Source organism: Cryptomeria japonica, chromosome 7, assembly GCF_030272615.1.
Source record: "Cryptomeria japonica chromosome 7, Sugi_1.0, whole genome shotgun sequence".
NCBI classification, from domain to species: Eukaryota; Viridiplantae; Streptophyta; class Pinopsida; order Cupressales; family Cupressaceae; genus Cryptomeria; species Cryptomeria japonica.
Window position 1 is genome coordinate 114,172,885 of NC_081411.1, and position 15,846 is coordinate 114,188,730.

The 15,846-nt window shown below is 36.9% G+C and overlaps 1 protein-coding gene across 4 annotated transcripts in view; it reads right to left on the reverse strand.

The window, feature by feature from the left end:
- Positions 1-15,846, reverse strand: part of LOC131061225 (magnesium/proton exchanger) — a 165,849-nt gene that overhangs the window by 119,769 nt on the left and 30,234 nt on the right. For all 4 annotated transcript variants that reach the window (XR_009110518.2, XM_057994762.2, XM_057994761.2 and 1 more), the window contains one exon: positions 1,739-1,914. Coding sequence is in view for 3 of the 4 variants with exons in the window: in XM_057994762.2 (XP_057850745.2) it covers positions 1,739-1,914 (176 nt within the window). In the remaining variant the exon portion in view is untranslated. The remainder of the gene's footprint in view (positions 1-1,738; positions 1,915-15,846) is intronic.

Consider the following 15,846-nt stretch of genomic DNA (forward strand, 5'->3'; position numbering starts at 1 on the left):
CTTTTTAGTTTAATAATAAAATATTAGTTGCACTTTATTTATAAAATAAAATTACTTCAAGCAACTTAATATTAAATTATAAATTATTTTGATAACTCAAAAAGGGGACATGACAAGGTTTAATTAGATCTCAAGGAATTTAATTTGAAGAATGATTTGTAATATTCCCTAATAAATTCCTAGTCTAAGTCTAGACTAGACTAGCATATTAATTCTTTTATATTAGTTTTCAATTTACTAATATAAATTAATTAATAAATGATTTTTGTAACATTAATTACTTTATATTAATTGTCCATTTGTTAATATATATTAATTAATAAGTTCCTAAAGGCTAAAACTATTTGATAGTTTATCGATAGTTCTAAATAATGGAAATGGAATTATTGGTTGGTTCAATTTAGTTCTATTCGGTTTGGAAACAGATTTCTTCGAACTACCTTTTGGGTTTGATTTAGGGAGGTCTTTCCCTGGAGGTGGGTGAACGGAAGATTTGGGACGATATCTGCAAATTGAAGCTTGCGAAGCTTGCGTGTAAGGATACACGTTTAGTCTATTTTGCCTTTCGTCAGTTGGAAGACTGGCCTAGTGGTCCGTATGATTTCATCTTTGACTGGAGCGGAATTAATATTCACTGAAGCAGCGTATACTATTTCTTACGGAATGACTCCTGTGTGTTGTGGTGCGGATATGTGCATTTGTACACCACGATACTAGATACATTACCGTCGAAGACCTTGGTTTATGAACCGAACTTGGCACTCAACACAAACCGTGTTTCCTAACCCGATATCGGGATTATAGCGTGTAAATATTGAAGCTTGATCTGAACTGGTAATGCCGTGAAGTGACGTGGAGGCTGCAGTCATCGTGTGGAGGTTCTGGAGAGTGCTACCAAACCTTACGCATGCCGTGAAGACCCCGTGCCTATGTCTTGTTCACTGGAGAATATTGAAATGTTCCGTATATGAAGATTTTACAGTGCAAACTTGGTGATCAAACTCTGGGTAATCTGTCAGCAACTGTGGGTGCTTTCCTCTGTCCTGTTCGTTGAAGAATATATGACGTCCCTGTTGTCGAGTTCTGCAACAAGTTTTGGCACCAACATCTAATCTATGATTGGCGACCACGGTTTATTTACCAAGTGCACCATGAACCTTTTCAATTAACTGTTCAAATGCTTAATTTAAATGTACAGATTCCTAATGTGCAATGAGTGTAAAGACAATGTATGCCTACTGCAAAATTTATACAGAATTAAACCTTGTGAACTGATCAGTTTGAAGTTACAGAATTGTGAAATATTGATGTCTGAGTTTCAATGAAACAACATTTAAATTTTTTTTCCAAAGCGCATCCTTACATACTCCGAGAACTTCATTTATCAGCAAATACATTAGTTGAGGATTTTTACATGATTCTACTGTGCATGTCCATTTTGTGTTGTATAGTAATAGACAAATTAAAACACTAACACCCACATAAACACCCTTTCCTACATGAAAAAAAAACTATATTAAATGAATATGTACCTAAGTTGCACCATTCATTAGAACAAAAAATGAAAAGAAAAACCAAAAGACCAAGAACTCAAAAGATTAATAAATAAAAAATTGGATCAATAATATGTGTGGATAGTTTTACCAAAAATTATTTATGATAGTGTAGAGTTAATCTTAACAATAGCTAAAGAAACCATAAATCAACCAATTATTAACATATGGAACATCCCAAATACCTGTACTATTATGTAAAGCCAGACATATGCCCAAAAAGACCACACAAGCTCTACTAGCCATACTCCTAAATCTGAGATTTTTTTCACTGTGCCCGCTTTTGGAACAACCACACAAACAGCATGAATAGGATACAAGTCAAATGCAGCAGAACCTACAAGTGTTGCAGGGCCCAAACCTACAAAAATATAAAAAAACACGAGTTATTTATCTTGCCAACATTTAAATCTAACATAAATTAGAAATAATCTTATTGAATTTCAAATAATCTGACCACTTTACATTTATGAATATGGAAGTTACAACTCCTGTATACAAGCATGTCTTGTCCAAGCATAGTACAATTCAAAAGAAAATGAAACAAAAGAAGAATGTAAGTGAAAAGACTACCAACATAAAAGGCAATGCAAGAGCATCTAGGTCCATGAGTAATCTTGCATCACGAAAAACAAAAATAACAGGTGATAAAAAGGATTTTGGTTTCATGTGCCTATTTTTTAGTAAATTGCATGAGAGATTTTCAAAGAGATTAGGAGATTGTTCTGGCTGACTTTGGCAACAATGTAGAACACAATTGCATCTTAGCAACTTGTTCTATTTCAGCAGCAGCATTGTCACTTTGACAGTACCCTATGACATCTTCAACAACACTGTTGCATCTTCAGCAATAATAGATTCCGCTATGGTATACTTTGAATTCGATTGCAATTGGGATTAGCTAAACAACTTTTGCAGTATCTAGGACGACTTTAGCAACAAAACAAAAATGACTACTCACAATGTTGACTAATGATGGTGTTGACTCCACGGGACACCTAGCAATATCTTTTGTCCAAATCAACTCATTTTATGTTATGAATCTCATGTTTTTCTTGGTTACATGCAGGCACTTTGGCATACATAAAAACTACTTTTGGATTTGTTTGAAATAAAGCAGACTGGCAGTTACAAACATCAAGCAATTGTTTCTATGATCTATCAAGACCGGAGTCATTTTGGAAGTGTGTGATTAGTTTGATTATTGGAATTTAATCAATCAACCATGTGGAGTTTAAGGCTGATAAGTCAAATCCAAACCCTTGAATGGGCACAAGAATATGCAAAAGTGTGGGCAGACTTTCCTTGGACAAAAATTGTGACTTAAATTTTGGGAAGAAGAGAATTTCTAGGCAAGAAGTAAGGGAAATGGTTGGGGCAGCTATTGAGTGATTCGAAAGGAGAACAAAAGCATCTATCTTCCTATGCAAAGGAAGCAGATGAGAAGTAAAGGCTCCAAGAAAGAGAGATATTGGTAGCTAGAAAGAGACAAAGAGAGTAAGCTTCAAAAGAGACTCAAAACGTTAGCTCAAAAAGAAAGAGAAAGTGGGCAGGAAAAATGGGAAGACCTAATTGAGGAGATTTCAGCCTTAGGCATAGATCAGCCTATTTGCCAATTTATGTGTAACTAGCTTAGGCTCTTTTCACTTTCTTGTAAACCTCGAAGGCAGATTTTAGATAATTAAATGATGTCATTGTTTTGATTCCACTTGGCATGTTCTCTTTTTGCAATGTGTGTCACTTCTAGATTTAGGTGGTTGTTCAATGGACCCTTCCCCTTACCTAGACTGCATCCAATGGCATAAAAACAACATTTAACTCACTAGGTTGTTTTGTGACAATATGAGATGTGTTGCAAGTGTGAGAAATTCCTACACTTGCAAAGAGCAATGAGAGGGAATGGTATCAAATAGGTCGTGTCCTATATGAGAGTGTGTTTGAATGTCCTCCAACAAAAGAGACTATTGAGTATGAGATATAGGAATGTCCTACACTAAGGGATAGTGGGTACAGAGGGTTTTGACAGTCGACATCTTCCAATAAAAATTATTAGTAGAGGACATGCAATTTGGTTGAAAGGAAAAGTAAAACCAATTGTGGTGTGAAAGGGACACTTGAAATCCCAAGCTTGTGTGCCAAATTTTTCAACCAATGGGTCTATTGAAATCCCAATTTTGCAAAAAGGAGGTATTTATAGAAAAATGGCCTCATAACCCAACATTGTCTTAAAAGGAAACCAAAGATTCTTTAGTAAAAATATAATGTGGAAGAAATGTATGTTGAGTATTTTTTAGTATAGATGCCTTGCCAATATTGTCCTTGGTAAAGACTCTCATCCAATGTAATGCCCCCTTCTTGCACCTAATCAATTTGGTAGTCCATTAGCCTATTACAAAGTTCTCGTAGGCTAAGTGGAATTTGTTAGGGCACTCAAGGCCTGTGCAAGGCCTGGTGGTGGTTTTTTGTGCTTTCTGGGACGGGTTACTATTTTTAGTAGTGACCATTTTTAGCACTTAATATTTATATAAAATTTCAGTGTATCTCCGTTTGGGCTAGTTTGGTGTTTGGACATGTTGTCCTCATTTTTGTTTTCAAAAATGATGGACCATTACATAAATTTTTTGTCAAAAAAAAAAAAATTACTCTATGGCACACTTCCCGAGGAAGAATTTTGCTTCGCCCTTGGACTGGCTTAATCCTCAGTCATCCTCGAACCACGTTTCAAATTTCATTGCATTTTGGGTTTGTTTGCTATGTTTTTCCTTCAATTTCGGGTTTTTTCTCCCTGATTGCAGGTGGGAAATTTTCCTTATGTTGCAAGTTTTAATGTTTTCTTTTGTTTTAGTCTTTGTAGGGAAATTTTTAGCTAGTTACAAGTGCACTTTATGAAAAAAGAACTTGTAACTTACTTTTTTATTTCCCCCTTGATGCTTTTTGGTTTTTTAAGTCATAATAGGGATTTTTTGGATAAGTTACAAGTTAATTGCAAATTGCAAATTTAAAAAGTCACTTGTAATTCTTTTATAAAGTTCCTATTTTAGTGTTTTTACTTGTAATGGGGATTTTATTCCCCTATTACATGTGTTAAGTTATTAAAACTTGTTGAGGGGATTTTATTTTCCCCTTACAAGTTATTATAACTTGTATTTCTCTCTCAAAAACCCGATTTTGCCTAGAATGGAGATAAAGTGGCATTTTATAACTTGCAATTGAGTTTTAAAAACCCGATTTGCTCCATGAATTAAAATAAAGACATTTTAAACTTGCTAAAGGGTTTTTTAAACCCGATTTTGCCTTGTGGAATGAAAAGTGACATTTTAAACATGTAATATGAAGTCAAAAACCCGATTTTCATTGTTGCATGCAAAATTGAAACTTGTTCTTCATTTCTAAGAACCCGACCAGCCAAGAAGGCGGATTTGTTGAAGATTTCAAGCAAATTTTGTGGAGGAATTTTAGGAGGTAAGAGGCGTTTTGGATTGTTTCCTATTTTTATGCATTCATGAACACGTCCCACGCCATTTGGAGGTTCAAATCGTTAGGTTTTAATGGAATATGAACAGCAAAAAAACGTGTTTATTAATGCCCCGATTTTCTTTGAAATTTGTCACCATTTCAACACTCTCCTAAGCCGTTTTTGCTTCCTTCACCTAGGCGTGGGGTTTGGATAAAGATTCGACCTATTTTCTTGCATCTTCAAACACGTTTTTGCTGTTCTTCTCCAAATCCGAGTTTGGAAAAACATGGCAAGGGTTTTGGAATCTTTTTCTATTTAAGGGATTGTCTTCTTCATTCAAAGATTGTTTCATCTTTTGAAGAGGCATTTCGGATTGAAGCAAGGTATGTTTTCTTTTCTTCTTGTTCCATTTTCTTGTCTTTTTGTTTTTCCATTCTAGTTGTAAATTTGTATATATGTTGTTTTTGCCCTAAAATCAGCTTTGAGAGAGATTTTCCCCTTTTCAAAGCAATTTGTGAATTGCATTGTTCTTCCCCATTTTCCCTCTTTACTTGTATTCGAGATTTTAAATCCCGATTAGAAGTTGGATGAAAATAATTGATCTTCCCTTATGGTTATAAGACTTTAACCATCTTTTGTTGAAATTCCAAGTTGCAAAGATGAAAAACACCCTTTCTTCAAAAAAGGGTTTTTAGAACCGGATTGCATGTTGAAAGTTCATCCCATTTTCTTGAAACTGACATTCCCAAAATCTTCCCATTTTTATCCATACTCATTGCCTATATCCGTAGTTTCCATTCACGTCATTTCCCACATGTCCAAATCTCATTTTTCACTCATTTCTCCATTTTCCGTATTACAAGTATACTTACATTCAGGTTTTAAAAATCCAATTGCATGTTCGTTCTTCCCCACTTGTATACTTGTAAAACTTTCCCCAAGATCTGAAATTGGTCAAAGTAAAGTTTCCAGCATTCCCATTTATTTCCCATCTTTCTCTCACAAAGTTGTGAAGTTCAAGGGCTGGAGTTCTTCCCATTTGAAGAAGTAAAATGTTAGTTGTAGCTGATTATGATATTGCCTTAACACTTTTAAGTCTTCATCGCAGTATGTCAGGTTGTTCTTCAATGTCAAATTTACCATAATCTCCCATTCCGAAGAAGATGAAGTATAAATATGACAAGTACCAAAATGAAGTTTCACCTTCACATCAAGGATACGGAGATAGAGCATGTGGACATGTTAGAATTCATTAAGGGGGTGGAGGATCTGCAGGATAGTAATAAGTAGCGGTTGTTGGACAGCCACATTCATCATGCATCTTCTTTTCCAGTGGCTGCCCTAGAACCTGAATTTGTTCTCGCTTGCGCTCACCACTTCGACAAGGAGACGAGAACCATTAGAAATGATGATGGTGAGACAATAATCCGCCTTGATGTGGATACTATTGAGAAAGTCTTTAGAATACCACCAACACCTATTTATATGGAAATTTCAAAGGATAGTGCAGTTGAGTACTATGTCAAAAGGGAAAAGGACTGCAAACGCCACATTAATAGGTGGATTCATGAGCCATGGGCCGCCTTCACGAGGCGGTCGAAGTTGTACCGTTGTGACTTTAAGTGGGAAATTGGAGACATCATTACTCTCCTCAGCAGGATGATGGGTCTTGAACACTCTAATGTGTTTGAGCCCTGGATGTATCAGTTTACCATGTTTATAAGGCAATCCTATCATGGGGAGAGATTATCAGTGATGCTTTGTGCGAACAACTTGCAGCAGTCCCTACTACCATGACTTTCTACATGAATTTATACAGTGTATTTGGCAGCATCACTCAGACATTTCCCTGGTCTTTCTACCAAGGGTGATCGCGCACTTATACCTGTGTGGGAATATTATGATCAGCTGCCTTTGAGACCCAGCAAATTACATTTCAGAAGGGTTCAAGATGCATTCTTTGGTTACTTCATGTGCCAGTTTGACAAGACTCTAAAAAATAGAAGGGTGTCAGATGAAGCATGGGAAAGAGTGAATGAGTATGGGTGCTTGTTTATTCAATTCCCGACTTTCACTTATGTAAGAGTCAGATGCTACAGTGGGCAGCCATACATGCTTCCTAGATACCCGACCGATAAAATCATTCTTATGGAGTTGGGAAGACAGATCATGGTTGTGCACGCTCATCAATCTGTCAAACATAAGGTTGGAATGGGGATTTCTACAACTAACCCATTGAAGATTGGTCGGTATTCTCTTGTCACATCCGTCAAAGCCAAAGCTATGCAGACTGAGATGCAGGAGATTAAACTCAAAAGGTTTAAGTCAAGGGCAGATTTTGACTATCGGGGTATGAAGGAAAAGATCAAAAAGTCCTTCGTACATGTGCATCGTATTGAGGATATCTGGGTAGATCTCCGTACAAAAATGGAGATTCTCAAGATGAACTACTGCAGGCTTACTGTTGAGTAGATTATTGATCTGAACCTGGTGGACATTCCGCAAGGAATGATTGATGATGGTAATGTGCTTGATACAGAGTTTGTCTCACGAAGGGTTGAGGAAGCCCCACCTCCTTTAATCCAATGGTCACATAAAGAATGCACTTACATTCTTGAAAGATTTCAGCCTATATTAGCTAACACCAACACTTGGCTCAAAGGTAATGGTGTTAGACTCATCAAGATCAAGGTTGGAAAAGAAGATGACTCTATAGGGCCTCTTGGACGTAAGTCTAAGATTTAGATTGACAACAAGGAAGGTGCATCATCTTCAGGCACTAGGATCAAATTGAGGGTTAGTCGAGGAATAGTGCTTCCTCTTGAGGAGGCGACAGTTCGCGGAAAAGAAAAATCCCAGGGTCACTTTCATGTGATTGATCCTAATAATCCGGAGGAAGGACAACAATCTAATGATGCTCCTAAGTCACTGACTTCCGAGTCACCTCATGAGATTCCCTCCTCAGTTTCCATGGAGCTACCTCTATCTCCTCTTGAAATAATAGTGGAGGAGTCTCCTCAAAATGTTGTTCCTATTTCAGCAGTTGAGCCACCTCTTGATCATCAACAAGAGAGTTTCCTGCATATATTCCATTTGTCAGAGATTGATACCTCTACTTTTGGCTTTGAAGAATTTATGAGGCAATCTTCATGCCCTTTGGTTACCGAGCAAACCATGGTTGTCATCCAAACAAATACTCCTCCCAGGGTGACCACGGTTGTTCAAATAGAAATTGCTTCTCCTTTGTCTTCGATAGCTACTAGAGGAGAACTAGTCGTTTTACCTCCATGGCTTAGTTCTTTTACCCCAAAGAGGAAGAAGCAGGAAATCTCTTCTGATGTCTTTGATTATCAACAACTCAAGCAGTCTAGGCCCAAGGTTGCTAAATAAGACAAGACAATCTCAAGAGTAATTGTTGATAGCAACAAGATGAAAGTGGCAAAAATTGTTGAACCCCTTGCGGATAAGCCACATGAGCAAATGCAAGTTGCTGATTACAAGGTTACAAGGATAGAATTGGATAAACAAATGCATAAAGTGGTCAAGCATGATGCCCAGCAATCTATAGCTTCACTAGTACAGCGGTATGATGAACTTCTAGCAAAGAAAGACAAGCTAGAAGAGGAGAATAGGCAACTTGTTGCAGCTGTTCATCAAATTGCAAAACTTGTTGGTGAAGGGAGTAATCCTACAAGTTCTTCTGGTTCACAAGAATCAATTCGGGGAGTTGAAAGAGTTGCTCAGAAAGTACAAGCGTTGGATTCTTGGGTGGATCAACTTCATGATCTGTGTGCACAAGTGCTGAAAGACATTTTCCAAATGATGTCTAAGTTGGAGACCATTGAAGAAAAATTGAATCATACCTCCAAGATTTTCAAACAGAATTTGGAAAGGGTTGAAGTTAGCTTGACAATTTGGTGCACAATGCCTCGACAACAATTGAATGTTCTTCAGGAGCATGCCATTATTCCTTCCAGGGTCATGTATTTGGAATTTGAAGAACTTCTAGATTACAAATCCCTTGTTCTCAAATCCCTCATTGAGGAGATTGATGATGCAATGAGATTGCGAGTTGAAGTATTCCAAGGTGTCGTTTCTCATTGTGAGAAGGCCTCTTGCAATATCATGGGTCAAAATGGAGAGTTGATACCAGAAGAAGTGCTCGCAGATTTACAGATGAAGATTCATAATGAGTGGAGGAGCGAACAATTTTCAGCTGCCTCAATTCAGGTTTTGATGAAACATCAAATCTTTTTGCACGAAATCTAGTCCACTTTGGAGAAGAATGACTCTATGCTTCTTTGATGCCATGACACCATCGTGAAGACCATGGCTGTTCCCAAGAACACCCACAAACCGAATCCTACTAAGCTACGAATGATCATCCAGAAGTTCGAAGGATTCATGTCTTCACATGCTGCAACTTAAGTGTTTTTCAACACTTAGTTGCGTTTTTTCCAGAATTGTAATCTCTTAGTTGTAGTTTTTCTTTTGACAAATTACATGTAAAAACATTTTGTAAATTGCAAGACAAGTTTTTACTTGCACTTTTCTAATTACATGTAAACCAACTACAAGTTGTGTTCAATTAGGACTGTAGTTGGAATAAGTCATAGTTAGTTATTGAATAAGTCTTGGTGGTTGAGAGAATCTCTCAAGTTAGTTAGCATCCTCCCACCTTTTCCTCAAGACTCCTCTTCTATAAATACTTAGGGGTCTATTGTAATCTTTATTTTTTAGAAAAGCAAGCAAAAACTCTGCCAAATTTACAGCAAAGAAGTCTTTGAGCTTTCATGTGTGAATTCAAAAATTGAGTCTTTGTGCTACATTCTTGAGTTTGTGTTCCATATTATCTTTCTTGCAAGTGTTTCTTTAAGAGCTTAATCAAATTTGATTAGTAGTCTTTGTGCTACAAGTATTGGAGGTTAATATAAATTAGAGTAAATATTCTTTTGAGAGGAGTTGTAAGACTTTGTGCTTGCACTTGTTCTTAAGAGACTTTAGAAGTAGATTTTGTAAGAAATAGTTGTGAGTCTTTGAGCTTGTACTAGTTCTTACTGTTTTAGAGAATAAGGTATTTCAGTCTTTGTGCTGATATAATTTGTTCAGAATATCATTAATATAGAAAAAGAGTAGATAAGACTTCACATAATCAAGACTTTGAGCTTGACATTGCTGTCCCATCCTGAAGGAAGTGACGAAAGTCTTTGAGCTTTCAGGAAACTTCATTTCCTTTCTCTCATTTCATTTCAAAAGTAGTTACTATTGTTTATGTTAAATTGCTATCACTTTTCTGTGAAGTGAAAAGGATATTGGATTTCTTGAAAGAAGAAGAAACACTGTTATTCCATCCTATTTTAGTTTTAAGTTGTAGATAGATAGAGGGAGCCTTCCCTTAATTAGGAGAGTTTTACTCACAAACTGTGGTTGAAACCACAATTTTGTATATTTACCCAAGTGTACAAAATTTTCAACCAACAGGACACACTACTTTTAGTAGTTTCTATTTATAGTACGTGTCTATTTTTAGCAATTGGGCCTACCTCTATTTCACCAGCAATGTAATATTTCATATTTGGATGTTGGATGAAGTTTCATTATGTTCAAGGAAATATATTTTAATTTTAATCACCTAAGTCTCTGATATTGTCACTTTATGACTTAAGTGATTTGTACCCCTTGGCCTAGTTGCACAACGTTATTTTTAAAAGGGGGCCCATTATGTCCTTATGGAATGCGTAGGAATAAGATTTATTAATTCTTTTTCAAAGGCCAAATATTAACCTCCAAAAGTCGATGCCTAGTAAGAGAGGCATAAAGAATTAAAAATAAATTAAAAATCTCATGAATTGGGCGTGGGTTTTGTTGTCATTTTATGACACCCTTGGTCCATCAGTAAGAACCGATCAGAGATACGATCCATGGACCAGCACTGCCCCAGTTGATCAAGGAGAAAAGAAGAAGAATTATGAGGTAAGAAGTGTTGTCTTGTTTGGAAGAGGTCCCTTCCCTTTGCTTCCCTTTTCTTTCATGTTCCCTGGAACTCCGAAACCCCGAGGTTCCGAAGTTCCTTCTCTTCGCCTTCTCTTCTTCTCTTTCTCCGGAACTCTGGAACCCCGAGGTTCCGAAGTTCCCTTCTCGTCTTTTTCCCTTCCCCGGAACTCTGGAACCCCGAGATTCTGAAGTTCCTTCCCTTTGCTGCCTCTCCTTTCTCCTTCCCCAAAACTCCGGAACCCCGAGGTTCAGAAGTTCCTTCCTTTCCTTCCCCCTCCTCTTCAGCTCTCTAGAACTCCAAAACCCCGAGGTTCCTAAGTTCCCTTCCCTTGCCTTCTTCGGAACTCCAGAACCCCGAGGTTCTGAAGTTCCTTTCCCTTAGCTCCTTTCTTTTCCCCGAAACTCCGGAACACCGAGGTTCCAAAGTTCCTTCCCTCCTTGCCTTTTCTCTATTCTCCGGAACTCTGGAACCCCGAGGTTCCAAAGTCCCTTCCTTGCTGCCTTTCCCTCTTCTCCGGAACTCCGAAACCCCGAGGTTCCAAAGTTCTCCTTCCCTGTAATGTCCCCTTCTCTGCAGTGATTAGTTCAATGGTCCATTGGCCTATTCCAGAGACCCGTAGGCTATTTGGAAAGGAGAATTAGGGTTTCCAACTTTTGTGGAGTTCTGCATGAGCTTTTTAGGGTTTACCAGGAGGGAATTCTTCAGTTTTGTCTATGGTTTCATTCTGGGTTTTTCATGAGCTCCAGGGTGGCATAACATGTATTTGATTCTTTGGTGAAGTGAGAACTTACTATTTTTAGTAAGTTAGGGTTTGGCTGTTTGGATGATGCTATCTTACTGAGCTTTCCAAGCTTTTTCTCCGGGTGCAAGATCATGTTTTTCGGAGGAGTATTTCATGACTTACTATTTTTAGTAAGTTAGGGTTTGGCTGTTTGGATGATGCTATCTTACTGAGCTTTCCAAGCTTTTTCTCCGGGTGCAAGATCATGTTTTTCGGAGGAGTATTTCATGACTTACTATTTTTAGTAAGTGGCAATATTGAGCAATTCTATTTTTAGCAGTTTGGATAGGGTCTTGATCCTGTAGCAGTTCAATGGTCTTCATTGCTCAGCTTCATCCTGGTTTTTGTTGATAATTAGTATTGGAATCATAAGTGATTTAATTAAATATTATTTCCTTATCCTAAGGTTTAATATTTAATTATTTTATTACTGATTAATGTTATATTGGGTGACTGATTAAATATTATTTAGAAAATAATATTGTTGTGTTAGGCAAAAAATGTAAATCCTAAAAGCCATTTGAGTGAGATTTTCCTATATATAAAGGAACGCGTCTATTATAAAACCTATTATATCTTTTTCTAAACACCTAAATATGATGGGGCAATGAGAAGGAAGAGGACAAGAGGAGAAGGGATTCCTTGCAAACAAGCACGAGATATGCAAACATCAAACATAAACAAACTCGATATAAACTTACAACACAACCTCACTAGCAAATCACATGTAGAAGTTGAACAATGAAAGGCTATCGTCATGTTAAAATAAACCACATGCATTACACAAGTAACTTCAATGTCGTTCATTCTCCAAATAATAAGAGAGATCTATCAACATATTACCCAAAGTTGCAAGCTCCAAGAAAATAATTTAATGCAAGGACACCAAATTCTTTATTACTTATTGGATATAACACTAAGGAGATAGCTATTGTTGTGATGTATTCACACATCACCCCATTGCAAATGGGGACCCCCACTTTTTCGCTTTCTAGGTTAGTGGTCTTAGCTTGTTGTTGGTAGTTGTCGAGTCTTTGCTATTAGCCTTTTGTTTGTAGTTGCTCAGGAGCTGCCCAAATCTTTCATAATCCCTTCCACTTCTCCCAGCACTGTCAGTGGGCGCCCAAACCCGATCTCACTCATTTCCATCCCTCACCATTGTCGTCCCCATTTCCCCATTCCATCTCATCACCTATACCCTTCGCCTACATTTATCGTTACCTCCCCTACCTTTCCATTTTTCCTATCATATCCTAAAACTTCATTCACTATTCCCACATATCCCCTCCTAACCTCCTTACTCACCTACCTATCCTCATCTACTACCTTTATTCCCCTAAACTCACCTATCCTCACCCAATCCATTATAGCCTTTACCTCCTTTATTTCCCTACCTTTTCCCACACCTACATCTTCCACCCTCCTACCTCTATACCCCTTAGCCTACCCTTATCCCGTCACATTCCCTCCTATATACTCTTATTTTGATACTTAGTTGTGTTGATGCCTTAGATGGATATTGGTTTCTGAAACAATGATTTTGATGCCCTACAAGATTATGGTTTTGCTAACAGTGGTATTCGGTTTAACAATGATGCCCTAAATGGTATTGAATGTTAGATATAGTGGTTTAGCCTAAATGATGCCCTACTTGAAATTTCTTTATTTCTTATTTTTTAATATTATAAATATATGAAATGTTGTCATGTTTCATTTACGTAAAGTAATGTTGTAACTTATCTTTTGATTTAACGAATATAAACATTAAGGTTGAATTGTCAAGATGTCGAACAAACTACTCTAGTTTGGACAAGTGGATGCAAGAATGACTTGGCCTCCAAGAAGAAGGGGAAAAGATATCACTGGGAAAGAGGGAAGAGAGATGGTTATAGTCAATAATTGTATGGTATATAAAGACTGGTATGTACTACCTGGTGTCAGTTAGTGTGACCTTGTCAACCTAGGTTTCCCTATTAGGACCATGGGAAATATGTCCGTTAGTGTCTCCAACTTGCCCCATGCTCGTTTGTTTAACCTTGGTACTGGCATTGCATTATCATTAAATGTACCTTCTAGTATTGTCTAAATTAATACCTTTATTTAGAAATGTTTTCGACTTAAGAAGGTAGACTCTATATATATATTCACGTTTAAAATATATACCTTGATCAATTGTTAAATGATTCTAATAAAGGTATATTATTTATTAAATTTAAATTGATTTTAAAAAGGAATATTTATTTACCTTTATTATTAACTTAATGTAATTATTAAAAACAAATGACTTAGTTATCTTGATTTCTCTTTAACTTATTTACACTTTTCATAAAATTTAATTCTATATAACATAAGTTTGTTTGGCGTTATAAGGTTTTATTACCAATATTATTCGATACTCTTTATCGGGGATTCATTCAATCTTTTCGAAGGAGATATCATATTAATTTTGGGGGGTATGACTTAAGAGTTGGAGATTTTCTTTTCTTTCTTCCTGGGACACGGAGATTTCTTTCCGGAACCATGACGAGAGATGGCAGATTTGGTGCAACTCCTCCGTTAAACATTAGGGTGGCGGAGCATTTAGGGAATGAAAAACGATTCTTTGCGGGATATATTTTTTTTGCTCTTCTTTCTTATTTTTACTTCTTCTTCCTTCGGCTCTATTCTTCTTTGATGGACGGAAGAACTAACAGAACAGAAGGGGAAGGCACTGTATTTCCTGGTTTCTCTACAGTGGAAGAAAGTGCATACCAGCCACCGTAGCTAGAACTTCTCAGTCAGTCAAGCTGTTGCAGTATTCTTCTTATTACAGGCACGTGGTCTCTCTGGTAACTTTCTATTTCAATAAAGAAACATATTACTGTTGCAATGAAGCATTGATAATGACTCGAAGAGCTCTTTAGTTTAGCGTAGTGTTCTCTTGAGGAAAACTTGCTAGATAAATTCCTTAAGCAATTCAACAAAAGCTCTTTCTTCCTTTCTTTCTTTCTTCTTCTGCATAATTCTTTTGAAAGAGACGTTTGGTGAAAACTATTGCTGGTGTTTTATTGTTTATTTACTGTATGGTAGGGACTTTGGTTTCCAGCATTTCAGAAAATGAGAATATAATTAATGCAGAAAAGAGTGTCAACCTCACCAGTAAATTAGGAAGAATCCTTAAGTGTTATTGTTTCTATTTTCTGTTATTAAACCTAAGAGTGCAAGTCGGATAGGCTAGAACTGGCCACATGTAATCTTGTAGACAAATCCTTGGCCAGGGTGCACTAGCTGCATGTAGTGCTTGTCAGTTCTGAGATTCCGGATACAGTCATAGTCAAGAAATTATACTAGTTAGCAGGTATCTATAGGGCGTAATTTGATTACGGCTGTAGGATCTTACACCAGTTCCAGCATGACTTGACGTAACCATTTTCCTTTACCCTTGTAGAGGGTCAGGCCACTTCAGTTAGAAGTGAGCAAGGGGGATCCGAAACGACCTAAGGATGGGTGGATAAACGCCTTGGTGATATCTTTTTCCCCTCCAAGATTCTGAAAGAATTTAAAGATGAGCAAGTTTGCCAGAAAATAAATGAAAAGTACATTTTAAACCCTTCATCTTTTCCTTTATATAGAATTTAGTTGCAAACGTATTTCTGTTCATGTTTCCAAGAACTAATGTTTATTTTGTTCAATGAAGAATATTTTTCTTCCTACACTTTAATTTTGTTTTTATTATAAAAAAAAACATTTGATAATGGCATCAACTTTCATGTTCATTATTTCCTTAAAAGAAAAAGGTTAAACTAGTCGTTACTTGCTTTCCTATTATTTAATGTTCTTTAACTAGCTGTTATATGCTTGAGTTTTTATGTATGTTACATATGGTATCAGAGTTACCAGGTTCAACACTCGACCTGGGCTCGTCAACGCTTGAACAAAAACAAAAATGATCAAAACATTTTTGTTCTTGCCAGGATGCCAATAATGATCCACACTAAATGGAAAAGAGTCTAAGACCCTCTTTCTATAAAACTAGTGAATGCCCTTTACAAGGATTACGATTATTCTCAATGTGCACCCT